Source organism: Natrix helvetica, assembly GCF_964273705.1.
Source record: "Natrix helvetica genome assembly, chromosome: 4".
NCBI classification, from domain to species: Eukaryota; Metazoa; Chordata; class Lepidosauria; order Squamata; family Natricidae; genus Natrix; species Natrix helvetica.
In genome coordinates, this window is record NC_138550.1 from 143006675 (window position 1) to 143033882 (window position 27208).

Consider the following 27208-nt stretch of genomic DNA (forward strand, 5'->3'; position numbering starts at 1 on the left):
CGGTTATTTGCCAGCCTATCACAATTCCACCGCTAGGGCAAGGGAATCTGCACTGCGCATGCCCTGTTACCTTTTATTTCGCCCATAGTTTTTCTGTCAATCATTGAGCGTACTATCAGAACAATGTGTTTACTATTTATTTACTTTTATAGAAATTGCTGCAGCTATGCATAAAAATAAAATAAGAGAGAGAATACAGAAACGTTTATTATTTACATAACAATATAGAGTTATGCATTTGAAGAGAGCATTGGAAGGGGAAACTTCTTGGTATCTTTTTCATGTTCATTTTCTGAATGGATTTCAAGGCACGTCTATCACCAGGCTTCAGCAAGTCCTTTCAGAATGAAATTCGAATTTCAAGTCTTTTCTCCTCCCCCGACCCTTGGGGGTGTCAGTTTTGAGACCTGAGTTCAGGTATCCTCGTTCATAAAGCTTAAAATTGGATGGATTTAGGCTGCTTATTGAGAGCCCAACCTACCTCAGAGGCTGGTTGCTATAAAAACAAAATGAACAGGTGCCACCCACCCCACCCCCACCATCTACGACCGGCTGGAAAATAAATGGAGAATTAAAGAAAACGACCTGCAATACTTTAGTGCAGAGGTCTTCAAACTTGGCAACTTTAAGACTTGTGAACTTCAACTCCCAGAATTCTCCAGCCAGTTATGCTATGCTGGCTGGAGCTATGCTCCATAAACTATGCTGGCTGGAGAATTCTGAGACTTGAAGTCCACAAGTCTTAAAAGTTGCCAAGTTTCGGGACCCCTTGCTGTAGTGCCTCCGGGTTCTCAAAAATCAAATTCATAACAGATTAACAGAGTTGGAAGGGACCTGATAGGTCATCGAGTCCAACCCCCCCACCCACCACCCACCGCTCAAGCAGGAGACCCCCACACCATTTAATCCCAGTTAATTCTCTGTTAGTCTGCTATTTCAGCGAAGGGAAACTCAGAAGTCAACAGCCTGCGCGACTCTAATGCTTGGCACTCTACATTCTGGTGTATTTGGGTCAATGAGATGCGGCATATATAGAGGCCGGTAGGATCTTCGTCCGCGTTTCTCTTGTTGGCTGCGGAGCGAGGGATACGTGGTAGACTCGGCAGTTGGACCGGGCTTGAAGGGGTGAGACGCGCAATAGATGGGGCGGACGGTGGTGGGCGGCTTTGCCCAGGGAACGGCAGGAGAAGCTGGCTATATATGCATAGGGGAATTCCTGGAATATATGGCTTTTAAAAAAACTATATACTCCATGCACACGCTAATTTTTTTTCTTTTTCTTTCTTTTTTCGTTTTTGCTATAATTTTGCACTAGTGAGGTTAAAGCCAATTTCGTTGTATTTAAGTACAATGACAATAAAGCAGGGGTGTCCAAACTTGGGAACTTTAAGACTTTAAGACATGCTGGCTGGGGAATTCTGGGAGTTGAAGTCCATAAGTCTTAAAGTTCCCAAGTTTGGACACCCCTGCAATAAAGAATATACTTATACTTATATAGCAAAGGGAAAAAGCAAATTTGTAAAAGTTGACTTAGTTAGCTAACTAGTTTACTTTCTTGTCACTGCACCTCGTACACTGTATCTTCAGTGTACATTATAACTATAAAACTGTACAACTATTAAAATAAAATGCAAACACACATCCTTTATGTTGACAAATGGGTGGCAAATATAAATGAATTTTACAATTGAACAGGTGTTTTATGGTACAGGTAGTCTCCGGCTTACAACAGTTCACTTAGTGATGCTTCAAAGTTACAACTTCACTGAAAAAAGTGACTTATGACCAATTTTCACACTTAATGACCATTGCTGCATTCCCATGGTCAACGTTATCAAAATTTGGATGCTGGGCAACCAGCCAGCCAAATTCACTTAACAGTTCTGTTACTACTTTAACAACTGTAGTGATTCACTCAACCACTGTGGCAGGAAAGATCGTAAAATGGTGCAAAATTCACTTAACTGTCTCTCTTAGCAACAGAGGTGTTGGGCTCAGTTGTGGTCATAAATTGAGGACCAGCTGTATAAGCTTTCATGCCTTAGAGAAGTGTTTTTCAAACTTGGTCACTTTAACATGTGTGGAGTTCAACTCTCAGAATTTCCTTATGGGGAAATGGGTGGGCATAAAATTAATAAATTCCCCCAGGCAGAGATGTGGAGTAAGGCTCTGTTGCAGCCAAATCCATCAGGGGCTTGTGTTGCTCTTTTAAGATGCAGTGATATCATGAGACTGATTATTTTTAAGCTAGACTGCATTTTCATGGCTATGTGTCTATGTTCTTGAGAATTTCTTTTTCTTATGTTTTTCTTTTTCATCAACAGATACAAAATATTTGAGGGTTATATTTCTGCATTTGGTTCAGTGGTACCTAATCCATAAAAGCACATCTATTGATCTATAATAATGACCAAAGTTTCATTTTTAATGACACTGATGGATTTTAGATATTTTCAGTAACTATAAATAGTGAACTTTTCAAACTACTTCCAGCAGTTCCATTTTTCATTTCATTTATCCTATTCCAGGAGCCTTACAATTGTGTTAAGAACTCCCAATATTCCGGCCAGGGTTTCTGCCCGAACTGAAATTGTGACCACAAAACAACTGGAGATTATAAGGTTCAGGTAAGCTGTATTACATTTTGCCCTCTGTGTGTGGTTTGTATAGAGCTCATGTTTGCAAACGGAAATAAGGTATCGCCTGAAAAAGGAGATTGGTATATGCCACTCGTACAATTACTAGCTATATGTCTTCGTGCTCTTTTTATGACCCAGGTGGTCAAGGCAAGGCAGGCCTTTAGAAAGTCATTTGTTGTCCTCAAGACGTGTTCAACAAATGATCCTCCAATCACCATTAAGGCTCCACCCTACATTACCCTGAAGGCAGCCACCATCAGTCCTCCAAACAACCCATATATTACCAGGAAAGTTCACAAGCCGAAGTCCAGGCATAAGACAAATGGCAGTCCTCAGGACAATGACAAGGTACAAGGCAAAGGCAGTTCTGAAGGTAAAATCCACAGACAAAAGGCAGTCCTCAGAGCAAGGCAGAAAGGTAGGAGTCAAAGCCAGGGGAGTGTAACCCAAAACAAAGATTTGTTCCTGGCAAAGACTAACTCCCCATGGCTTCACCTTAAGTTACTTCATCCCAGGTGTTCCTTGTGCGGAAGAGTGGGGCAACCTCCTCCTGAGGCCTTGAAGTCCTTCTCTGGGCTTGCCTACTGTCAGCTCTCCTTGCCCTTGGATCAGTGGATGAGACAGTTGTTCCTCATCAGAGGAGATCTGCTGCCTATTAACAGCACTGCCTGTTAGCAGCTGGTCCTCTCGTGTATGTACAGGCAGGCAGCTCCCCATCTGGTTGACCACCTCCCTCAATGCCTCAGGGGCCCCGGACAGCATCGTCCTCAGCCCCTGGCCTCTCCAAACATGCCACAGGAGATGTTCCATCCCAGTCAGATGGTCTCAGTTCCTCCTTCTCCGGACCAGGCTCTGAAGGATCCATGACAGCTGTCCCAAAATATGCCATTAGCAAATATGCTATTAATAAATCTTCAGTATGGCCTCAACTGTGCTTTTATGTCAATATCTTTGTCAAGCAGTAAATAGAAAATGGGGAGGGGGGAGTCAAGATATGATAAAGCAGCTGCTGAGCCCCCCAATACCGTTATATTTGTTTAGGATAAACCATACAGAAAATTAGAAACATTCTGAAACATTGCCCATCACAGGGCTTCCTTGAGATATATTTTCCCTATAATTTTAATCTTTGCAACCCAAAACTCATTTTACATTCCAGACTGTCTTTTACAGCTGCCCACCACAACAAAATATGCCGTATTTTTCGGAGTATAAGACGCACTAAGGTTTTGAAGAGACAAATTTTAAAAAAAAGTTTTTGCACTCTGCAGACCTCCCCAAAACAGCATAAGACCTCCCCAAAACGGCATTTTTTCGCAAAAACGGGGCTGTTGGCTTTCAAAAAAAGGGCATGAATAGCTTTTAGGGGGCTTACAGAGTGCTCTTGAGGAGGGGGGCAAAAACGAGCAAAAAACGGTCCATTTTTCACAAAAACGGGTCTGTTTTTTGTCAAAAAAAGGGGCATGCATAGCCTTTAGGAGGCTTATAGAGTGCAAAATTGAGCAAAAAATGGCCCGTTTTTCACTCATTTCTGCCCTCCCCAGTCCCCAAGACCACTCTACAAGGCTCCTAAAGGCTATGCACGGCCATTTTGGTGAAGGGGCGGGGCTTCAGGAGGCAAAAAATGCTGTATTCGATGTATAAGACGCACCCAGATTTTCAGCCTTTTTTTTGAGGGAAAAAGATGCGTCTTATACTCCGAAAAATATGGTAGTCCTGGTTTTTCCCCCCAGTTTTTGGAGAGTTATCCTAATGGACAGAGAGGCAAACAATTTTAAGCTCCACATACTATTTTCATTAAGCAAACATATCTTGGACATTAGAACATTGTACAGATGTCTATGTCATTGTACTAATGTCTATGCTGCAGTGCCATCCTTCAACCTTCCCTCTTTAGAGAAAGTGGTGGAGAAGGTAGTGATGTGACAGGTGAAATGTCCCTGGAGGAAGTGGATTCTCTGAATCCATTCCAATAGGCAGGTTGTAGTGTAGTATGGAGACTACAGAACGCGGCCGCGCGGGTGATTATGGGGAGGACCAGATACTCCCCTGTAACACCTCTCCTGCGCGAGCTGCACTGGCTGCCTGTGGTCTACCGAGTGCGTTTCAAGGTTTTGATTATGATCTTTAAAGCGCTCCATGGCACAGGGCCTAGTTATATGCAGGATCGCATCCTGCCCCACACATCCCTACGACCAATTCGCTCACACAGAGAGGGACTTCTCCGGGTGCCGTCCGCCAAACAGTGTCGGGGGGCGACACCCAGGAGCAGAGCCTTCTCTGTGATGGGCCCAGCCCTATGGAATGACCTCCCCCGTGACATCAGGATTACTTCCGATCTCCGCTCCTTCCGTGTACAGCTGAAGACCCACCTCTTTCAATTATCCGGCCTGGCTCAATCGCAATCCTAATTTTCCCATTCCTCCAAACTGTTTTTTAAATTGTTCTTAAATATTAATTTTATTGGGTTTTTACAATTGGGGTATTTTAAAGTAGATTTTTAACTGTCTATTGATGTAATTTGTTTCCTCCTCCGTGTATATGTATATGTGTTGTGTATGTATGTACGTTTGGTGTTGTTATGTATTTTATGTTATATGCTCCATTGTACGCCGCCCCGAGTCCTACTTGGAAAGGGAGCGGCTAATAAATCCAAATTTATTTATTTATTTATTTATTTACTACATTAGTCACCGCTGTGGCAGAGCCAGAATGGGTTAGTATGGCCATGCTTGTGTTTCGTGATCTTTCAGTGTCTTTCATTAATATCCACTAGGGTGTCCTTTGGTCAGCAGCAAACCTTGGCGGGATGGGGGGGAGGCCCTGTGATGATGGGTTTCTTCCTCTGTGGTTGGTTCCTTGGTGAATGTGAATGGTCTCTCTCTTGTGAGATGCTACAGGTTTCTACACTTTCTTACCTTCTGTTCAATATCTATATGGAACTGCTGGATGAAATTAATCCATTGGTTTGGGGTCAAGTATCATCAGTATAAGAATCAGCTGATTGGACCCATTGGTACATCTCAACTCCGTGCTAGTCAAATGATGCCATCAAAGTCCTAGCCCAGTGCTTTAAAGACTCTGTGGGTGTCTGGATTAGTAGGAACAAATTCAGGCTCATACCTGCCAAGTCCATTAACTCTCAGTGGGGCGGCATTTTTCCATTTGAGACTTGTGCACAGTATGGGACTCTCAGCTTCTACACAATGAGCAAGTGCTAGCTGTGACCAAGAAGGTCACATTTGCGTGGCACATTTAGTGCATCAGGTGTGTATTTCCCTGGACTGAAAGGCTCTTCGGATAGTCACTCACATCCTGATCACATCACAATTGGATTATCGTAATTACTTCTGTATGACATTACCCTTAAAATCATCTGGAAGCTACAGCTCAATGCAGCAGCACAGGCAGGAATGGTACATTATGCTCATGTAACTTCTGTGAGCTGCACTGGTTGCTGGTTGGCAATTCAAAATGCTGGTTATTAACTTTAAAGTCCTTCATGGCAGGAGGTATGGTTATCTGTTTGTTTCCATGTATTTCTGCCTGGCCTATAGAATTAATCCATAAGGGTGTCTTCCAGATCCAATGTCATTTGTAATTCCTGCCCTCTGGAATTATATCTCCCCACAGATTTATGCAGCTCTTACCCTTTTGACATTCTATAAATTATTCAAAACCTGTTTGTTCTCCCAGACTTTGGCTTAGGGGTTTTTGTATCCCTTTCTAGTTCGTTTAGTTTAGTTTAGTTTAGTTTAGTTTAGTTTAGTTTCAGTGTTTGTTCTTCTGGTCAGTTTTAACAACCTTTTTATATATGTTGTCTCCTTTCTTTCTAAGCAGCTCAGAGGTGTTGAGGTGGGCAGCCTTGAAATGTGAATAAATATATACTGCGTATCTCTTACTTCTCTGTTCTTCCTAGTCCAAAGATGAGTGTATGGATCAAAGAGGTATGGCCCTCATAGATTGAGATTGGCTCATTAGATCATATATATAACGTATTCCTTTTGCTTTAAGACAAGTGGGAAGATGAGACAGTTCCCTCCTTCCAGCTATGTCGCTTCAGTGTTTTTCAAATTCTTTTTATGTAATTCACTTCATCATATTCTACTTTATAGCCATGCTGTTTGCCTAAATACATATCACAATGTTTGAGACGTTTAGTCAAGGGCTTAAAGAGATGTGCATGCATTAGAGGATCTATATGATAGATATGAAAGATAAAAGTACCTTTTACCTTTGAATCTGCTAGGCCTATTCTTGATATGTGAGAGTTGTTTAAAACTTTGTAAAGATGCAAAACTGATGTCTCTGAGAGAAAGCCTTGATTTTCAAAGGCAGCGTAAGAAGTTACTCTCCTCTGCTCATGCTGTATTTCATTCCCATATTAGGTTAACCGTGTTTGAGAAAATGGGCTACGACATGGAGCGCTTTGTTGGTTATGTCAATGAAGGGCTGATCTGTTGCATTTGCCGAGATGTGCTCCAAGATCCTTTGCAAGCTCCTTGCGAGCATGCCTTCTGCACTTCCTGCATCCATGGATGGCTCATTCAACACAACAGTTGCCCAGAGGACCGCCAGTTCCTTGATCTGTCTATCCTTCGACCACTTTACAGGTATGGGACCACTCGCCACAACTCTTACTTCTGATCTGGCATTAGTCACTATATAGGGCAGGGATTCAGTTTGTGCCATTTTCTTATTTGCAGCCACTTCTCATAAAATGGGATTGTGAAAGTGATTTTAAAGCTAACCTTGAAAAGGCTTTGTGAATCTTGAGAAATAGGTTTTGGGGCAGACATGTTTAAGCTAGGGTTCAAAGTTATGACAGACCCCCCAAAAGGTACATACAACTCAATTTTAAAGTTCCAGTGTGTGTGGGCGCATATGTGCACACACACACACCGTTGTCATGTGATCACATTTGGGTGCTTAGCAACTGACTTGCGGCCATTTGCAGTCTACCATGGTCACACGACCACTATTTTTATATCTCTTTCCAGTTTCCAGCATTTGCTTCTGGATTCTGACAAAAAACACCCATTGGGTAAAATGAATTCACTTAACGACTGCTGCCCTAAGGTCCTAACTTTGGATGCATCGTTTAATGACTGCAAAAACTTACAAACGAAATTCCAGACTCAATTGTGCCTTTAAGTCAGGGGTGTCCAAACTTGGGAACTTTAAGACTTGTGGACTTCAACTCCCAGAATTCCCCAGCCAGCCATGCTGACACTTTATACATTTGCTAAATGGCAGACAGGTTTTTTGTGGATATATTATAGGTAGCCCTTGACTTAAAGCAGGGGTGTCCAAACCCACAAGTCTTAAAGTTCCCAAGTTTGGACACCCCTGCTTTAAGTCAAGGGCTACCTATAATATATCCGCAAAAAACCTGTCTGCCATTTAGCAAATGTATAAAGTGTCAACAACCGAGATAAATGCAGGGGAAATGTGTACATCTTTATTGTGTATAATGAGTTTGGCGTCTTTTTAATAGCTACAGATATTCAAAATGGCATGTAATGGACACATAGGTAACGAGGGCTATCTGTATGGGGAAAGATTCCATAATCCTTTTTCCATTTCCCCCCCCCCCCTGGTTTATTTTCCCTGGTCAGTAGTTATTCAAACCACAAAAAGGTTGTGCTTTCTTTTTCAAAAAAGTATTGTTTTTTCCATGTTTCTCAAAGAAAATTTTGACAGAAAACATTTTTTTTAAAAAATGGTGCTGCAAGTATGATAACTTCTTAATGTAGGTACATGAGGAATGATCTTAATCGGCTTCAGCTTCACTGCACGAACAGAGACCGTGGCTGTGAAATAGTGTGCTCACTAGAATCCATTGACAGTCATGAATACGAGTGTGAATACACCCGGGTACCCTGTCCAAATAATGGTAGGTAAAAGGCAGGGATGTTTTATGTAGCGATGGTAAACCTCATTTTTAATACCTACATTAAATAATTTGGGCCTCAAGTGACCTTTGTTGAGTTCTAGTTTTTGTTTCTGTGCAAGTTAATTTGTTTCCACCTTGCTGAGGAACCCAATGGATTCATAGGATCCGTGAAGAGCTGACATCAGCTTTCATGAAACTTGAGAACAACTGATGTTTCTTCCTTCCCCTTTGTTATTGTTTGAGAGACAAACTTGTTTCTCCATATGTTAGGTTAGAAATGACTAACAAGGACCTTGTCTGATGTAATGGGATCACAGAACCGCTCATTCTTGAATATTGGCCATATTGGGTGGGACTCTTAAAGTCCCAACTACTTCTAGGAGCTATAGGTTTCCTAAACGTGCTAAAGATATGCTGAAGAACAGGAAAACAGAACACCTTTTTCACTGTCACGCAAAATTTTCTCTGAGTCTGAACAGCTTGGAAATAATTTATCGACAATACAGTATTGAAGATAAAATTGCTTCTTCTGTTTCGATCCACCTTCTGTTTCCCACTCAGCTTGTCCAGTCCAAGTTGAACGGCGTAACTTATATAGTCATGTGGTAGTGTGTGAATTTCGGACTCGTGAATGCCCCAATGGCTGTGGATATGTTATTCTCGGTCCTGAAGATGCCCAGCACAACTGTGTGGCAGAACTGAGAACTGAACTAGAGCTACTCAGGTAAAGTGGTACCCTCTTGCTTGAAAGTAACTGTTACAAGCTCTAGTTTCTAATTTACCATATTTTTCACACTATAAGACGCACCGGACCATAAGACATACATTAGCTTTAGAGGAGGAAAACAAGGAGGGGGGGGGGAGAATCAGCCTCTGCCTCCCAGCACCCATCTGGCATTCATCTGGCTCGCGTCCTTACAGCAAACAGCCTGGTCAGCTTCAGCACGTTATCGCAACCCCAGCACGTGGCTTGCCAGGGCTCCACTCTGTTGTGCCAACCACTGGTCAACGGAGCTGAACTGCTGCTGCTGCCGGGAAATGCTGCTGAGCAGCTGATTGGCAGTTGGATCGGCCTCCCGGAATACCGCCAATCAGCTGTTCTAGGCGACAGGGATCCCTGATCACCACCAATCAGAGATCGTCACTGCCAAATGGCAGCGAGCAGCAGCAATAGGCACTGATCCCCACCGCCTAGAACAGCTGATTGGCGGTATTCCAGAGGCCAATCCAAATGCCAATCAGCTGCTCGGCAATGAATACTCCAGCTTTCCCTGGCAGCGGCAAGCAGCAGTGACAGGTGACCACACCAACTCCCCTCCCCCCACCATAATATTCACTCTATAAGACACACAGACATTTCCACCCACTTTTGGGGAGGGGAGGGAGAAAGTGCATCTTATAATGATTACCGTATTTTTTGTACTATATTAGTATCACAGTAAAAGTCATTAACTTATTGCCAAAGATGAAGAAACTACTGGTTCTAGAAAATCTGTAATTTTTTTGAGTGTCTATCATCTCTGCCAATCCTGGAAGCAATTTCACTTATCAGGGGGGAATTAGACAGTTACTTAAAGGTTGTATAGCATGAAGAAATTTGACCAGCTGATAAAACTGTCTTAACTGCTGATTCTTGTTTTTTTTACATTTGAAGTACTGTCAAAATGTCAGTTGGTCTTACCTGAACTGCATGGCTCAAGGGTGGCGTGGGAGCAGTCACTGGATGGGTATTAACACGGCCCAATTTCCTGGAGATTGAGGTAAATCTGAGGACACTCCCTCTGCTCCTCCTTCTGACTCCCCAGATTAACCGATGGTCCAGAAGAGAAGAGAACCTGGAAAGGAAGGGTTAGAGACACCCAACTCCCTCCCAGGTCCCTGGGTGACTTATCCGTCCTACTCAGGCCGTGGCGCGGGGCGCCTAACGGGCTGGAAGTGACTGCTCCTGCGCTACCCTTGAGACATGCAGTTTAGGTAAGACCAACTGACAGTCTCCAAGGTGGGGCGTGGGAGGAGTCACTGGATGGGACATACCAGAGCTAGATGTCCATGGGAGGGATCATTGGGCCTGAGTCTCCTGAGTGCCCAGAACACTCTGAAGAACCCTCCTCCCGAATGATGCCGAGGCATACGAATCTAGCCGGTAGTGCCTGATGAAGGGTGAAGGTGAGGACCAGGCGGCAGCCCTGCAGATGTCCTCGATGGGGGCCTGGGTAGCCCAGGCCACCGAGGTGGCCACACTCCTCGTGGAATGCGCTGTGATACCCTGCGGCACTGGAAGCCCTCGAGCCTCGTAGGCCCTGGAGATGGCTAACCTGACCCACCTGGTGATGGTGGAAGGGGAAACCTTAGCTCCTTGGTAGAGGAACGGAAGGATATAAAGAGAGCCTCAGAACACCTGAAGGATGCTGTGCACTTGATATAAATGCGCAGAGCCCTCCTCACATCCAGGCGATGCCAAGCCCTCTCCCTCTCTGCTGCAGGGGAAGGACAGAAATCCGGTAGGATTATCTCTTGGCCCCTATGGAATGGAGAGTTGACCTTGGGCATGAAGGCTGGATCGAGTCTGAGTATGACTCTGTTGCTGTGGAAGGTGCAGAGATCCGCTCTGATAGAAAGAGTGTTTAGCTCGGACACTCTCCTGGCGGAGGTGATTGCCACGAGGAAAACCACCTTGAAGGTGAGTAGTTGAAGGCTAGCCTCCCTAAGGGGTTCGAAGGGGGCCTCCAGGAGAGCCTGGAGTACTGTGCGAAGGTCCCAGGAGGGAAACTGGTGGATCACAGGAGGCCGAAAGTTGGCCGCCCCTCGGAGGAATCTCTTAATGAACGGAACCTGTGATAGGGACTGGGAGCCCTCCCCCCCAAGGATGGTGGCTAGAGCGGATACCTGTCTGCGGAGGGTGCTATGGGTTAGTCCCTTCTCCAGGCCATCCTGAAGGAATTCCAGGACCTGGGAAACAGAGGCTGAAGATGGATCTGCCTGTGCTGACTGACACCAAGCCGCAAAGGAAGCCCAGGTTGCACCGTAGATGCGGGTGGTGGATCTCCTCCTAGAGGCCTCAATGGTCCTGATGACTCTAGAGGAGATTTGAGCTTCCCTTAGTAGTTCCCGCTCAAGCGCCATGCGGTCAGCTGGAGCCACTCTGGATCTGGATGTTCCAGGCTCCCCTGGCGCAGGGTCCCCTCCCCCTGTGGAATCCTCCAATGGGGTAGGATCGACAATTCCACCAGGTCCGCGAACCAGGGGCGCCGTGGCCAGTGAGGGGCCACTAGGATGATCTCTGCCCTCTCTACCACTAGCCTCCTCAACACCCCAGGAATGAGAGGAAGAGGAGGTAAGGCGCAAAGGAGGCCTGCCAGCCATCTGCAGCATAGAGAGTCGATGTCGCTGGCTCCTCGCATTGGAAATCTCGAGATGAATCTCGGCAGCTGGGCATTCGACGGTGAGGCGAAGAGATCACAGTCGGAAGACCGAACCTCTGGCAGATCTGGTTGAAGATGCGGGGATGAAGTTGCCACTCCCCGTGGTCGGCTGTCTCCCTGCTGAGCCAGTCCACCTGTTGGTTCTCCACTCCGGAGATGTGTTTCACTCAGATCGACAGGAGGTTCCGCTCTGCCCAGCATCCCAGGCATCTTGCCTCGTCACGCAGTGCCACGGAGTGAGTGCCTTCCTGCTTGTTCACGTGGGACTTGGCTACCACATTGTCCGTCAGCACCAGAATGTGGCTCCCGGCGATCGTCTGCTTGAACCTTCGAAGAGCTAGGTGGATCGTTCTGAGCTCCAACCAGTTGATGTTCCTCTGCAAGTCCGTCGGTGTCCACTGGCCCTGGGACAACTGAGTCTGCAGGTGCACGCCTCTAACCGAACAGGCTCACATCTGTCGTTAGGACCAGCCTGTCTGGCTCCTTGATTAGGGAGCCCTTGGCTAGGGCCGGGGAAAGCCACCAGCGGAGGGAGAGAAGCACCTTGGGGGTCACCATGACCTTGAAGCTTGCATCGCTTGTGCCGTTCCTCTGGTGGGGAAGGAGGAACCACTGCAACTCCCTGGCGTGGAGTCGAGCCCAGAGGACGATCCCGATGCAGGAGATGAGTTTCCCGAGAAGCCTGGAGAGAAGAGCTACGGAAACAGATCGAAACCTGCGAATCTCTTGAACCAATTTCACAATGCTGTCCCTACGCTCCTGGGAGAGGAACACCTCGCCCTCCACCGAATCAATAACTGTGCCCAAATGCTGAAGCCTAGTGGAAGGGACTAGATGGCTCTTCTCTAGGTTAATAGAGAACCCCAGGGAACGAAGGGTGCTAATGGTGGTACTGAGATCCCCCTCTGCCTGGGCTGCCGAGGGGGCTAGGACAAGGATGTCATCAAGATAACAGTGTAAACGGATAGGAAGGGAATGAAGGTGAGCCGCGGCGGCGGCCAGCACCTTGGTAAAGATCCTAAGGGCAGAGGCCAACCCGAAAGGAAGAGCCCTGTATTGGTAATGAGACCCCCGGAACGAGAACCTGAGGAACTTGCGATGCTCAGGGGCAATCATGATGTGGAGATACGCCTCTGTGAGATCGATGGAGGCTAGGAAGTCCCCCTGCCGGATCCCTCCAGAATGGACTTGAGGGAAGCCACCCCCCCACCCGAGCTTTTAGGGACTAAGAACAGGTGGGAATAGAACCCTGACCCCTTCTCTCCCTCTGGAACTGGGTCTACGGCATTGATTTCTATCAGATGCTGGATGGCTTTGCGCATGAGAGAGCGCTTAACCGGGTTCTTGGAGGAGGGGAAAATGCGGAATCTATTCAGGGGTTGGGAATGGAACTCCAGGTGGAGCCACAACCTGACCATCTGGAGGACCCAAGCATCCGAGGTGATGCCGACCCAGCAGTCCGCGAAGATGGAAAGGCGACCGCCGATGGGGTGATCTGGTCCCAGATCACTTAGCTCTGCGGAAGGGACAGCCGCCTCCACCTCGAAAGGGCCGCTTGCCGGGCTGCTGGAACTTATATCTGTCCCTGGAAAATTGCCTGTCCCCCCGCCTGGGATACCTGGGAGCAGAGAACCTCTGCTGTTGGAAGTCCTGTTCAGGAGGATGGTAGGAAGGTCTCCTAGAGTACGGTGTCACTCAGTGGTCGGAGCATCTGGACGTAGACGGGAAGACTTTCCTCTTGTTCTTGTCCTCGACAAGGATGGGATCCAAGGAAGGTCCAAAAAGCTTGTCCCCTGTGTAGTCTGCTTCTGTCAGATGCCACTTCGCCCAGAAGTCTGCCTGCCAATGACGTAGCCACAGCAGGTGTCTGGAAGCCACTGAGGATGACAATGCCCTTGAAGAATACTTTACCACGTCCACCAAGAACTGGGTGGCCGCCATCAACTTTGTAATGTCCTGCAGTAGCCTCACGTCTGATGCTGATGTCCTATCTCGGATCTGCTCCAGCCATAGGAAGGTGGACCTGTTGAAGAAAGAGGTGGCAGCCGCCATCCTGATTGCCCATGAGACAGTGTGGAAAGTCTTACACATGACCAGCTCTGCTCTCCTGTCCTCTGCCTTCAGGCAGTTAGAAATATCTCCTGTCACCACGGCAGAGGAGGAAGCCAAGGCTGCTACTGGGGCATCCACGGGAGGAACCTGTAAGGCTTGGACGAAAAAGGAATTCAGGTTATAAAATTTGTGGTCATTGGTCCCTGGAGTGGGGAAAGACCCAGATTTAGACCACTGAGACTTGAGGACCTCTAGGAAGAGGTCTGGGGTGGGGATCACCTCCTTCTCCACCTGAGGCCTGTGAAAGGGGCCCTTATTACCCCCGCTAGAAGAGGGATTAACGGGGTTTTGGTCAAGGGTCGAGTCCAGGTCTGCTGTGGCTTTTGCCTTGCATAGCAAGGAATTAAATAAGGAAGGAGGAAAAAGACCCGTGATGGTAGGTGCTTCTGGAGTTGTGTTCTCCTCATCGTCTGAGAGCCCAAGGTCCTTCTGCTCCTCCCCCTCGAATTCTGAGCCCTCGCTAGCAGTGGAAGGTGAGGAGTCTCTGAGATCCCTGGAGGTTGAGGACTCGGGCTGAACTGTTTGCTCTCGTGGGGCCCCACGAGTAGATCTATGCCTGGCTCCGTGAAATTGGTGTTGCATGCCTGATGCAATGCCATCTGTAATGGCTCTGGCTAAAACATTCTGGAAACTTACAGGGAGCTCTGGGTAGGCAGGAGAGAGGCTTGGAGGTTCCCTGCTGTCTCTAGAGCCCTGAGATTGGGGGGGGCCAAGCGTTGTCTGGGGGAATCTGCTGCCCTACGACCAAATGAATCACCCCTCGCCCTAGGGGAGTGGGATGGTGACAAGGGAGGAGATAAGGGACTGCCCTTCCTTGGGCCTCTCACTGGGCCTGGAGAGCCAGGCTCCTCATGCAGGAGCGAAGGCCTGCGGGGGGAATGTGATCTGGCTGGGGAAGGGCTGATGCAACCCCTGGCCCTCCTACCAGCCGCTCTAGTAAGGGGGACCTCCTGCCTGGACCCCTCCCTCCTGGAAGACTTGGAGGAGCTCTTCCTGGGAAGGGCCCTCCCCCTCGACCCAGGGCCTACCTCCTGAGAGGTTCCCTCGCCCTGGTCTGATCCCCTAGGGGAGCTTGGAGCAGCCGCTCCTCTGCTCCTGGTGGCCTCCCCCATCGCACTACTCACAATTCACTGATTCTCTCTCTCTACCTCCTCTCTGATAATGCCGTCTGTTCTATCGTGCGGATTCGGCGCTCCTTCGAATCCGCGCTCCTAACAGCCACCCGCCAATCCGCGAGTCGAACGTAGACCGGTGCACCGCTGGCGCAATGGGCCCTCCCCAGATTACCAGCGAAGCTCATGCCCGGCTAGCCCTCCTGGGTGGTTGTGGTGCTTGAATTTGTGGTGGCTGCAACCAGCACGCCTTTCTGCGCCTCGGGCATGCGCTCTTGCCTTCAAAATGGCGACCGCCGACCACGCGGTCAGATTGCCTGAGCCGGCTCCGATCAAGCTGCTGCTTCCTTGCCGCTGAAGTCTGGAGAGAAGATCCCACACTGTCCTCGCTGGATTGCTGCTCTGGTGAGGTTGGTGGCGGCGCGCAAGTTCAGGGGGCCACCCCCACGGAGCCGGTGGCTCGGGGTCTGCGAAAACTGCCGCGAGTGTAGCTTGTGCAGACAGGGAGAGAGCGCAGGAGAGAGAGGTAGGAGGATAGGAAGAAGATAAACAACTTTAAGGTTTTTTAGGAAAATAGAAAAAATCCGGAGAGTCAGTTTCTAGCTCCTTTTAGGCCGAAGACTGAGGTTAATCTGGGCAGTCAGAAGGAGGAGCAGAGGGAGTGTCCTCAAATTTACCTCAGTCTCCCGGCAATTGGGCCGTGTTAATACCCATCCAGTGACTCCTCCCACACCCCACCTTGGAGACTCGCTAAGGGGTTATTTCAGTTTTTTAAACTGAGGTAAAGTTATCAGTCTTATTAAAGGAGAATACACTTCTTTTCTAAAAGGTCTGGCATGATCTGCCAAATGGAAGATACAAAACAGGAGATGCAGTCTCGTTTAGATTCTCAAAGGAGACACATGGTGAAAAGAGAGAGTCTTTTGCAAAAAGACATTGAAGAACTTAAGGTAACTGCATTGTCTTTTGCTACTAATAACAGAACGGTTTAAATGAATTGGCGCTCTTATTGCTTTACTCTGTGATGAGATCTATGGATTTATGAAAGAAAACTTGGGAAATGCTTATTGGAGTCTCCCTTTGTGTGTGTGTGTGTGTGTGTGTGTGTGTGTGTGTATGTAGGTCTTGGCGTATTCGGGTCTTTTCCCGTGTAAGATTGACCTCATTGAAACGTCGCCAAGATACTCTCAATCTTACACGGGAAAAGACCCGAATACGCCAAGACCTGCATACCTGTACCCATATATACTGTGTATGTATGTATATGTGTGTATGTATATAAATAAATAAATCAAGCTGGCTCCAAATTGCTATAAAATTTGCTCTTTGATCTGATGAGAACAATGTTCATTAGATAGCATGGCATGCTCATTATTTGTATTAATATTTAGTTATTTGTCATGCTAGCTGCCATGGTTTCCAAGACTATCTGGAAGCTTCAGCTGGTCCAGAATGCAGTGGCACAAGTAGTTAGAGGTGCAGCCCACTATGCCCAAATGACATTGCTACTCTGCAGACTGTAGGCAACAGTCCTCAACGTTCTTGCCATTGCAGCATCCCCAGGGTCATGTGATCAGAATCCAGGCACGTAGATGCCCGGCACATGATTATGATGTTGCAGCAAAGTCAATAGGGAAACCAACAGGAAAGATCACATCGTCTTCTTAGGAGGCCACAGCAATTGTGTATTCCCCAGCACCCATCTATACTCTGTGGACTTACCCACAGTCCCCAACGCCTGCCCATCGCACCTTCCCTTCAGTACTGTAATCCCCTGCATCACCCCCATATTCCCCTGCACTCCCATCTCTTCTGGTATAAACAACCTGTGTGTTCTGCAGTTACAGTGGCAACCAAGACTGCCAAGATTGCCAACGCTAAGCAATGCAGTCAGTTGATATTGGGTTTTATGATTGCATCACTTAGCAATGGCAATCCTGGTCCCAATTACCATCATAACCCAAGGGCTGCCTTTAAAGAAAACCTAGCCGCTGTTGAGCTTAATCAGGTAGACAGCTCAGATAATTAATGAAGAGAATAAAATAACTTGGCTACTACCATTCATCTTTACTACTTTCTCATAATTGATGCCTGGATAAAATTGTGGAGGCAGTTCTTAAGAACACCACATACCGTATTTTTCAGAGTATAAGATGCACCAAGGTTTTGAAGAGGCAAATTAAAAAAAAATACACTCTGCAAACCTCCCCAAAATGGCTTATTTTTCACAAAAACAGGCCCATTTTTTTGTCAAAAAAAGGGCATGGATAGCCTTTAGGAAGCGTATAAAGTGCTCCTGGGGGCCGGGGGGGGGGGGCAAAATTGAGCAAAAACCGCCCGTTTTTTGCTCATTTCTGCCCACCCCAGGAGCACTCTGCCAGGCTCCTAAAGGCTATGCATGGCCATTTTGGTGAAGTGGGCGGGGTCTCAGGAGGCAAAAAAATGCTGTATTCAGTGTATAAGATGCACCCAGATTTTCAGGCTCTTTTTTGAGGGAAAAAAGTGTGTCTTATATTCCGAAAAATACGGTACTGGATAGGGAAGATGATGCCTGTGTAAACGAAAATGCAACATTTGCCATTCTCTCTTCACAATTGGAAATGCGTTCTGATAAAATTAACTCTTCGAATGCTTTTTAGAGTCAAATGTCCAAGATGATGTCTAACATGCAGGCTCTGATGGCAACAGAAAGACAGCACCGCCAAGAGTTGGAACAGGCAGAACTTGAAAAACGTGAATTGCTGGAATTAATGAAGAACTTCCAAAAAGGCAGCTTCTCTCCAAGAAATAGAAGCAAGAAAGCAACACATTCCCCGCCTCTATCACGACTAGATAGTATGAAACTAAAGACTTGGGAGGCCACAGCCATATAAAACTAAAAGTTAAAAACAGGTTTGCCGAACTTTCAACTAACTTCAGAGGGCAAAATTATTAAGTTACCTTAGTCTAAAAAAATATATCAGTTCTACTCATTTATAGACCTTATTTTCCTCGAGATCCTTTCAAACCTCATTGAGCTTGGGAAGAATCATGTTTAAAAGGGAGCATCTTCAAGTGTTAACCATTTCAGAAGTCAATCTTAGGAATTTAAAAACCTGGGAAATGATTTAAAAACCTTGTTTCCTATAATCCATTTTCTTCCTCAAATGAGTAACAAAACATCTTTCTGCTATTCAGAACAGGGTATTTTAAAAAAACTTAGCTTGAAGATTAAGGGACACAGGATCTTAGTTTTAATATGAAAATTATAGGAATAAAGATTTCAGCAAAAAATCACGACCTTTCTTCAGTAGTTGATATTCTAAACTACGCAAGATAAATGGATTCTGATCCTGATATCTACTTTACCTCAGAATTTATCTTTTTCAGGTAATTTGTAAATCTCCAAAGTAATCTACTTACCATCCTATAGATGGAAGACAAAGCAATAATAAATTTAATCTTTTGTTTTGGTCTTTAAAAAAATTATAGTTGATATGTAGAGGGGATTTTACAGTGCCTTTATAACCCTGGCCCTTATGTTAGATATGGGATGCTACTGTAGAACTGCAATATAGTTAATGTGATTTGTAAGTTGATCTTACAGTCCAGCCTACCTCATATGAATGCTTCAAAAATAAACCTGAAAGTGGAAATGCTAGTACATATTTCACTGGAGATCCCACAATAAAAGTAGGATATCACCCTAATCAAAAAAATAAGTTGACATCAAAGCAGTTCTCCCATAACTACATTTGGATCAAACCTATTTATGTTAATGAACATTTCAATTTTCCATTACCAGAAAAGCATAAATCTCATTTCTACCATTAGATTATCATCTTTTTCAGTATTAAAATAGTAAATTTGTAAACAATGTTTCTAATATTACAAAGACTCAGCAACTAGAAAATCAATATTACAAATACTCAGCTATGAGAAAAAGCATTTCCAATAACTAATAAAGCTAATAAATATTTTTTGCACATATGATTCAAAATGGGATTTTGTCACTGTTCAATATAAAAGTGTCAATACGTTTTAAAAAAAGAAACTCATAAAGGAAAATACTCTTTGGAAAAGTGAGGCTGCACAAAAAAGAAATTAGGAAGACAAATTTAATTATCTATGCCAAGGGTCTCCAACCTTGGCAACTTGAACACTTGTGGACTTCAATTCCCAGAATTCCTCAGCCAGGAAAGCTGCTGGGAGTTGAAGTGGCCAAGATGAGAGACCCTTGATCTATGCAGTGTGGTTAATGCTTGTTGAAAGTATAGAAGAGGTCTGACTCTGGATGGCTAAAATATGCCTCTGTGTGTATCTTTCTTTGAAATAAAGACTTCATATCCAATATTTTTTATTCCATGTGCATGTTCTGAAAGTGCAGTGCTATCGTGGGTTAATTTTATTGCCATTTTGGTGCGACAAATAAACAGAGGAGTTCATTAGGTCTTGGGTGGTTTCAGTAGTCAAACAAAACATTTTTCTTACACTGATCCTGTCACTCCCATGGACTAAAAAGAAATTTGAGTTATATTCATGGTGCTGTTAAAACTGATAACGTTTGATGGAAGTAAAACAACTGAACCTATGTTAACTATGTTAACATCACAAATGGTATATGAAACCAAGCCAAAACTATAGCATGACTTAATACGTGAACAAATTAGACAAAAACACTAACACTATCTTGATATAATCCTCAAAAAGAAACCATCAGTAGTGATACTATGGCATACACTATACCATATTTTTGGGACTATAAGATGCACCGGTGTATAAGACGTACCAAGATTTCAAAGAGGTAAATAAGAAAATAAGTTTTTGTCCTCCCCGGCCCCTAGGAGCACTCTGCAAGCTTCAGCAGGGCTGTGGGAAGGCAAAAACGCCCCCATTTTTTTTTGCGGAAAGAGGCTGTTTTTTGCAAAACCACAGGCATTTTTGTGTTTCCCCAGCCCTGCCAAAGCCTGCAGAGTGCTTCTGAGGGCTAAGGGAAGGCAAAAATGCCTCTGGGCTGTTTTTCGCGAAAATGGGATGCAGGAGTGGGGTTTCGGGAGGCCAAAAATGGGTGTATTCGGTGTATAAGACACACCAGCATTTCCACACTCTTTTTTGGGGGGGGGAAGGGTGCATCTTATACTCCGAAAAATACAGTACTTGTTCTCTTTCTGTCTTAATGAAACACTTGAGGTCCAAGAAATAGGAGAAAAAAGGAAGTATGTAGATAAATAAAAGGGTGGGTGATTGCTAGCAAATAGCCAAAGGAAAAAAGGTAGAAAAAGTCAGGGCCTGAGAAAGTATGGACACGACTGTAAATGGTTCCATTTTTCCACAAATTTCCTAAATTTCTCGTCACATACTAAAACGTCAACACCAGTTTCTGTCTCTGAAGCAAATGTCCTTAAAGACACACCCTCAGTAACTATCACTGATACCAATATAACCATTTGAAATTTGGAAGGATGGGATTTTGGTAAATTATATGAAATAACGGGCCTATCAAGTCATTCAGAAAACCAAAATGGAGACACAGGACCCTATGCCAGTAGCTCTGTCTCAAGTTCTTGGTTGATGGGGAAGATCAGAAGAGCAGTTGTAGTCTGTGGACCACTGAAACATAACTTTGTCAAAACCAGCAAGTATAATATCACTTCAGATATACCCCCTCCCCAGGGTCTTTGGACCATCAACCTATATCTGGCTGTTCTTCATCTTCGGCTTTTTAAATACCTGGAAAGTGCTGATCGTTTTACCAAAAAAGGATACCATATTTTTCAGACTATAAGACGCACTTGAGTATAAGACGCACCATGATTTTGAAGAGATAGATTTTAAAAAGTTTTTGCATTCTGCAGGCCTCCCAAACCCTCTGCACGCCTCGTTTTTTTTGCAAAACAAAAGTGGGGCCATGCAGAGCTTTGGGAGGCTTGTAGAGTGCTCCTGGGGGTTGGGGGGGGGCAGGCAAAACGGGCCGTTTTTTATTCTTTTTTGCCCTCCCCAGCCCTCAGGAGCACTTTGCAAGCCTCCCAAACCCTCTCCATGTCCAAAATCCTCCCAAACCCTCTGCATGCCCAAAAGGGGCAGGATTTCAATAGGCCACAAATGCTGTATTCAGTGTGTAGGACACACTCAGATTTTCACCCTCTTTTTTGAGTGAAAAAGGTGCATTTTATACTCCGAAAAATACGGTAGTTAGGACATGTGGCATTTACAACTTTCTATAATACATCTTTCTTCTGAAATGGCTTCACCTAAAAATGATCTTGCAACATCAGAGTTGCTTGATGAATGGTAGCTTTAGAAGTTGATCAAATAAAATAGCAACAGCTGGAGTTTTAGGAAAGTGCTTGACGATTCTGCTATCTCAGACACCAAAAGATGTTCTTCATTATTTAGCAGAGGTAGTCTCAATGCTATCTTAGGTGAAAGCCACATTGCAAACCTACTGGGAAAAAAAGAATTATTTCTGGCATACTGCCATGTCATGCCCCAAACACAAGCAAATATTACACACACAAAAAAGACAGTTTTATTGAAATCTCAGATCTTGTATGAAACAAAATTGCATCCCTAAAAAAAATAATATCTTGCTGCCCTCAGGTACCAGAAGGTCTAGCATTGGTCCTCGAATATATTTAAGTATTTCACCATCATCTTGAAATGTTCAGAGTCAGAATGTTCTCAGAGATCCGTTTATCGAGTAAAGGAACGAACGTGACGTCCTCTTCCACTGCTTCCGCTAACAAACTTTCCTCTTGAACCACCACTACCACTGCTGTTGGTACTTGCCCAAGATGGTGTAAGGCCACCACGACCTCTGGATGCACGATCACGGGGGCTTGGCCGGTAGCCTTAAACAAATGGAAAGATTATTGGCAACAGAATCTATGCACTTCTAGTAGGATCTGCAACATGCATTAGAATCTTCTTACTGAAGCCCTTCAGATGGTCAAATTAAAGCTACTTAGTATACAATTTAAAAAATTAAGATGATATATATAACAGGCAGGAAAAAAAAGTATTAAGATTGGAATTTAGTGTGGCTAAAATCAAAACTTGCTACCAAGAATAAATAACTGACTAAAAATGTGTAAACTGTGAAAACGACTAAGGCTGAAAAAGATATGCTAATTCTGATATTGTCTAATACATATCTCCAACTCCCATTTGAATTAATTTAAAGCTATGTATTTTAACAAATAATAGGTAAAACATGCAAGTTGTTATGTGGATAAGTTTTAAAATCCTTAGCAAGGAACTCCTGCCATTAACTTTTGATGGGTGTCAGTCCAAGAAAATCTGCTGTCATGCTTTTTAGGATTTTTCTAGTGTCTTTTTTTAAAAGTATATTAAATTATCTAAGGTGCCCTGGCAGAGTTAAACAATATAGTAAAGCTCAAAAATTGGAGAGAATGCAAACTTGTCCATGTCATTTTCTTGGCAGCAAAACACAACTGGCCATTGTCATCTTCTGGGATGTTTTTTTCCCCTAGATTACAGTCCTGGTTTTTACCGTTGTCCTCCCACCCAGGTAGTAGCCAAGTCCAAATTTGCTCTTAGATCAACCAAGGCTGACAAGGTGCCAAACCTGCTGTGACACAATGTAGTAAAAAAACAAAAAGTAACTTGGGGTTCTTGCTCCAACAATTGTTTCATAGGATTTGTGTTCTGTTTGTTACACAATATGCTGCCTGGAAGGGGTGCCTTCTATTTTCTGTAATGATAACCTACTACCTCAAGGAAACTGTTTAACTGTTTGACTCATCAATGATTTGGATGAGGGAATAAATGGGGAACTCATCAAATTTGCAGATGACACCAAGCTGGCAGGAATAGCCAACACCCCAGAAGATAGGCTTAAGGTACAGAAGGATCTTGACAAACTTGAACATTGGGTACTATCTAACAAAATGAAATTCAATGGTGAAAAGAGTAAGGTTCTACATTTAGGCAACAAAAACGAAATGCACAGGTACAGTATAGGTGGTACCTTGCTCAATAGTAGTAACTGTGAAAGGGATCTTGGAGTCCTAGTGGACAACCATTTAAATATGAGCCAGCAGTGTGCAGCAGCTGCCAAAAAAGCCAACACAGTTCTAGGCTGCATAAACAGAGGGATAGAATCAAGATCACGTGAAGTGTTAATACCACTTTATAATGCCTTGGTAAGGCCACACTTGGAATACTGCATTCATTTTGGTCGCCACGATGTAGAAAAGATGTGGAGACTCTAGAAAGAGTGCAGAGAAGAGCAACAAAGATGATTAGGGGACTGGAGACTGAAACATATGAAGAACGGTTGCAGGAACTGGGTATGTCTAGTTTAATAGAAAGAAGGACTAGGAGAGACATGATAGCAGTGTTCCAATATCTCAGGGGTTGCCACAAAGAAGAGGGAGTCAAACTATTTTCCAAGGCACCTAAGGGTAGAACAAGAAGTAATGGGTGGAAACTAATCAAGGAGAGAAGCAACTTAGAACTGAGGAGAAATTTCCTCACAGTTAGAACAATTAACCAGTGGAACAGAAATTGCCTCCAGAAGTTGTGAATGCCCCAACACTGGAAGTCTTTAAGAAGATGTTGGATAGCCATTTGTCTGAAATAGTATGGGGTTTCCTGCCTAGGCAGGGGGTTGGACTAGAAGACCTCCAAGGTCCCTTCCAACTCTGCTATTGTATTGTATTGTATTGTATTGTATTGTATTGTATTGTATTGTATTGTATACTACCAAGCAGTTACATGTGCTTGCTTTCTATTATTCTGAACAAAACCTTTATCTGGTATTCATTTCTCAATTTCACATTCAATGGTGGTGTTGTGATTTCACCCTTGTTTTGTAAGGCATATTGAGAGCTCCATACAAAGAACCATTAGATACAAATGCAAATGAATTAATTATACGTTGGAAGGAAACAACTCCTTACCTGCAGAACTTAAAGGCCTCAGAGGGGGAAGAGGGCCTCTGTTGAAATTGCTCTGTCCACCTCGACTTTCACTGTAAGTTCCTCGGGGGGTGTTTTGGGCACTCCAGCTTGATCCCCTGGCTCCTTCACGGCGACTGTAATTTCCTAAATAAAAAGTGCAATTTAAGCACAAAGCATTTATATATACTAGATTGATAATATGAAATCTTATACAAACTGTGTGGATTATGGAGATGATGTTGAATATAAAAGATAAACAATTCTATATAGAATAGATTAGAAAGACATAATATCATTGGATGATTTCAGGATAATGTAATAAAATGTTATAATATAAATTTACTTCAAATTTAATATGCCTTATGTTGAAAGGATTTAATAATAGCTGGGCTTAATGGATGCTTAATAAGTATAACAATTTGTATACATGTATATTAGATTGATGATACTAATAATGGGGGGGGAAACATGGAATTGGAAACTATTAGAGAATGTTATCAATGCTAAAACGATTGAATGCCTTAGAATAGGAGGAAGCATAATAACAATGTATACAAAGATATCTTGATTGTCAATATATGAATTTTGATAAAATTCAAGTGAGGACCATGGAAAGGACGCAGAAAGACTTTGTAACCAATCGACACACTGTTACATGTGTTGTGTCTTTGTGTTTGTCTGAAAATAAAAAAATTATTTTTAAAAAAATGCAATTTAAGCCAAACGCTTATTGCTCTTATTTTGATTTAGATGTAACTTAACATCTCAGTTTAACAGCACAATATTTTTTTTTAAATGAAAAGCTAATACAACAGCATGGGAAAGGAGCAGTGTTAAACTCTGATTTGTTTTGCAAGACTTTATTTGCTTAGCAAATTTCAACAGCACCCACCTCACCTAAATGAATTATTTATATGCCTAAATTTTACTCATTTTTAAATAGGAATGGTAACAGAGAGGACAGTAAAAAGAATATGAAAAAAAAACCTGGAGATTCTGCTTCTTTTTACTTGCTAGAATAAATAACATAGCAGCATGACAATGAATTTCACTTTAAGGAATATGTGTGATAACTGACTGTCAACTTGCCTTTCTAAGAGCTCCAAGTTTTCAAGTTCAAGTGAACCATATAACTTACCTTTCGAAGCAGGGGGTGTGAAGAATCTGTTTTGGCTGTGAAAGGCTCCCCGCCCTCCACGGTTCCCTGAGAAGCCACCACGGGAAGAAATTTTCTGTGAAACTTTAGGTGGCCTCTTGGGAGGGGGGATCCCATCCGACGGAACCACCTCTTTGCTCTCTGCAGCTACAAAGTCATCAACATGCATGGAGGGGGGCCTGCTGGTGTTCTGTTTCCTCTGACGGAAGATGTCATGGGGGCGGAGGCCTTGGCCAAACACTCCCCTGCCTCTACCTCTAGGGGGAGGTACAATATGAGCCCTCTTGGCAGGTTCAATGTATTCTGACTTTCCACTGTAGAGACGCAAAAGGGGGGGAAAAATTTACAAATTCTTCGCAAGCCGGGTAAAAATCACACCAAATTTTTCCTGTTCTTTTGCAGTCACTTTTCCAAATATTTCCCAGAATTGAACTATGTTGACATTGCTAGCTCAAGCAAGGCATTTTCATATCAGTCAAGTACAAACAGTATTACTATAACTCATTGATATATTCTATAGAATTTACCAAATCTCAGATTTAAGTCTAATGGGGGTTTAAAGAGTCTTCCCTTCTCTCAACAATCTGGCATATCCTTCTTTCAATCTAGCACTTATTATCTGTTAACATCTTAGAAAGAGAAATGCTTCTTCCATTGGAGCCCGCTGTACCCTTCTTTGTGACAAAATAATCCAGACTGAAGCTTACCTACATGGGTTAGTTGCATCATTTTCAGCAACTCTTACTTTTTTGCTTGTTTTGTTTCCCAAACTACGAAACTGGAAATTTCAGGATTTAATTTTTCTAAATCATAGGATATAAAATTCATGGAATTTGAATGATTCAACATAGGTCACATAAACTATTAGGTTTATGAGAGGTTTGCTGCAACAAGGCAAACAATGTGCTGAACAGTTTCTTTGTGACCAAAGTTCAGTTAATCTCATTATATCATGCTCACAAAATTACAATTTGTGCAGTGAAGAAATACAAATCTATCTTTAGGTATACATATTACATATATACTGTATAATTGGATATATAGGTAGTCCTTGTTTAATGACCACAATTGGGGCAGAAACTTGTGTAACGAAATATCACATGATTGTAATGGACCTCACTTCCACTGAGGTTGTTAAGGGAATTTGCCCCAGTTTATGCAAGATATCATGTGACTATGACTTGCAATTTTATTGGTGGCTTCCCTATTGACTCTGCTTATCAGAAGCCAGCTATGGTACATACAAATGGTGAGCATGTGACTATCGGAATACTTTAACAGTAGTAGATACAAGGACCAATTGTAAAGTTACTTTTTAAGCACCTTTGTAACTTTAAACCACTGCTAAACAGGCCAGCCATTAAGTGAAATCAATCTGTACTTGTACACAGCCAGTTTGATATACTGATTAAAGGCATCAGGCTAGAAACCAGGAGACCATGATTTCTAGTCCTGCCTTTTAGGAATGAAGCCAACTGAGTGATCTTGGACCAGACATTCTCCCTCAGTCCTAGGAAGTAGGCAATGACAAACCACTTCTGAAAACTTGTCAAGAAATCTGCGGGACTTGTTAGACAGTTGCCAGAGTCAACAATGACTTGAAGGCATACAAAAATGTGCAAAATCAAGACCACTGGTTACCTAGAAGTTATAAATGTCTCATGCTTGTGTTTGCCAAGTTTAAAGCCTTTTGTGGTTTTGGTCCGACCAGGAGAAGAAGGCTCTGTAACAAATGACCTCTCCAATTCTGCTTGCAGATCAAAATCGCTGCATCCTTTTTCTGACAGTTCAATTAAGTCAACTTTCACCTACAAGAATGAGAAAATATTCCATTGTGTAAATCCATGAGTAACATACTAATACTCAATATAATTAGAATGGAAAATAGTCTACACTACAAAATAGAAGAGGAAGAAGACTTACGAGAGTAGCAATGGAAATCCAAATCTCCTAATCAGACTATTCCTT

General features: G+C 43.8%; 2 protein-coding genes across 5 annotated transcripts in view; one reads left to right on the plus strand and one right to left on the minus strand.

Annotated features, from left to right (window-relative positions):
- Nucleotides 1-933: 933 nt before the first annotated feature.
- LOC309391010 (E3 ubiquitin-protein ligase NRDP1-like) lies at nucleotides 934-19513 on the plus strand. Of its 3 annotated transcripts, XM_081951021.1 has the most exons (8): nucleotides 990-1125; nucleotides 2529-2627; nucleotides 6480-6586; nucleotides 7028-7252; nucleotides 8396-8535; nucleotides 9097-9259; nucleotides 16011-16131; nucleotides 17821-19513. In XM_081951021.1, exons 4-8 carry the CDS (start codon nucleotides 7047-7049, stop codon nucleotides 18052-18054), a joined length of 864 nt encoding a protein of 287 aa, XP_081807147.1. In that variant the 5' UTR covers nucleotides 990-1125; nucleotides 2529-2627; nucleotides 6480-6586; nucleotides 7028-7046; the 3' UTR covers nucleotides 18055-19513. The 3 variants fall into 3 exon arrangements, with proteins under 3 accessions (XP_081807145.1, XP_081807147.1, XP_081807146.1); XM_081951019.1 differs by lacking the exon at nucleotides 6480-6586 and having other exon boundaries at nucleotides 934-1041; XM_081951020.1 differs by lacking the exon at nucleotides 6480-6586.
- Nucleotides 19514-21666: 2153 nt separating this feature from the next.
- The window catches only part of VIRMA (vir like m6A methyltransferase associated), a gene marked incomplete at its 5' end in the record, with an annotated part of 33040 nt that continues 27498 nt past the window's right edge, over nucleotides 21667-27208 (minus strand). For both annotated transcript variants that reach the window (XM_081951406.1, XM_081951405.1), the window contains 4 exons: nucleotides 21667-22011; nucleotides 24085-24228; nucleotides 25223-25554; nucleotides 26882-27048. In XM_081951406.1, coding sequence (XP_081807532.1) covers nucleotides 21854-22011; nucleotides 24085-24228; nucleotides 25223-25554; nucleotides 26882-27048 — 801 coding nt within the window. In that variant the 3' untranslated portion in view covers nucleotides 21667-21853. The remainder of the gene's footprint in view (nucleotides 22012-24084; nucleotides 24229-25222; nucleotides 25555-26881; nucleotides 27049-27208) is intronic.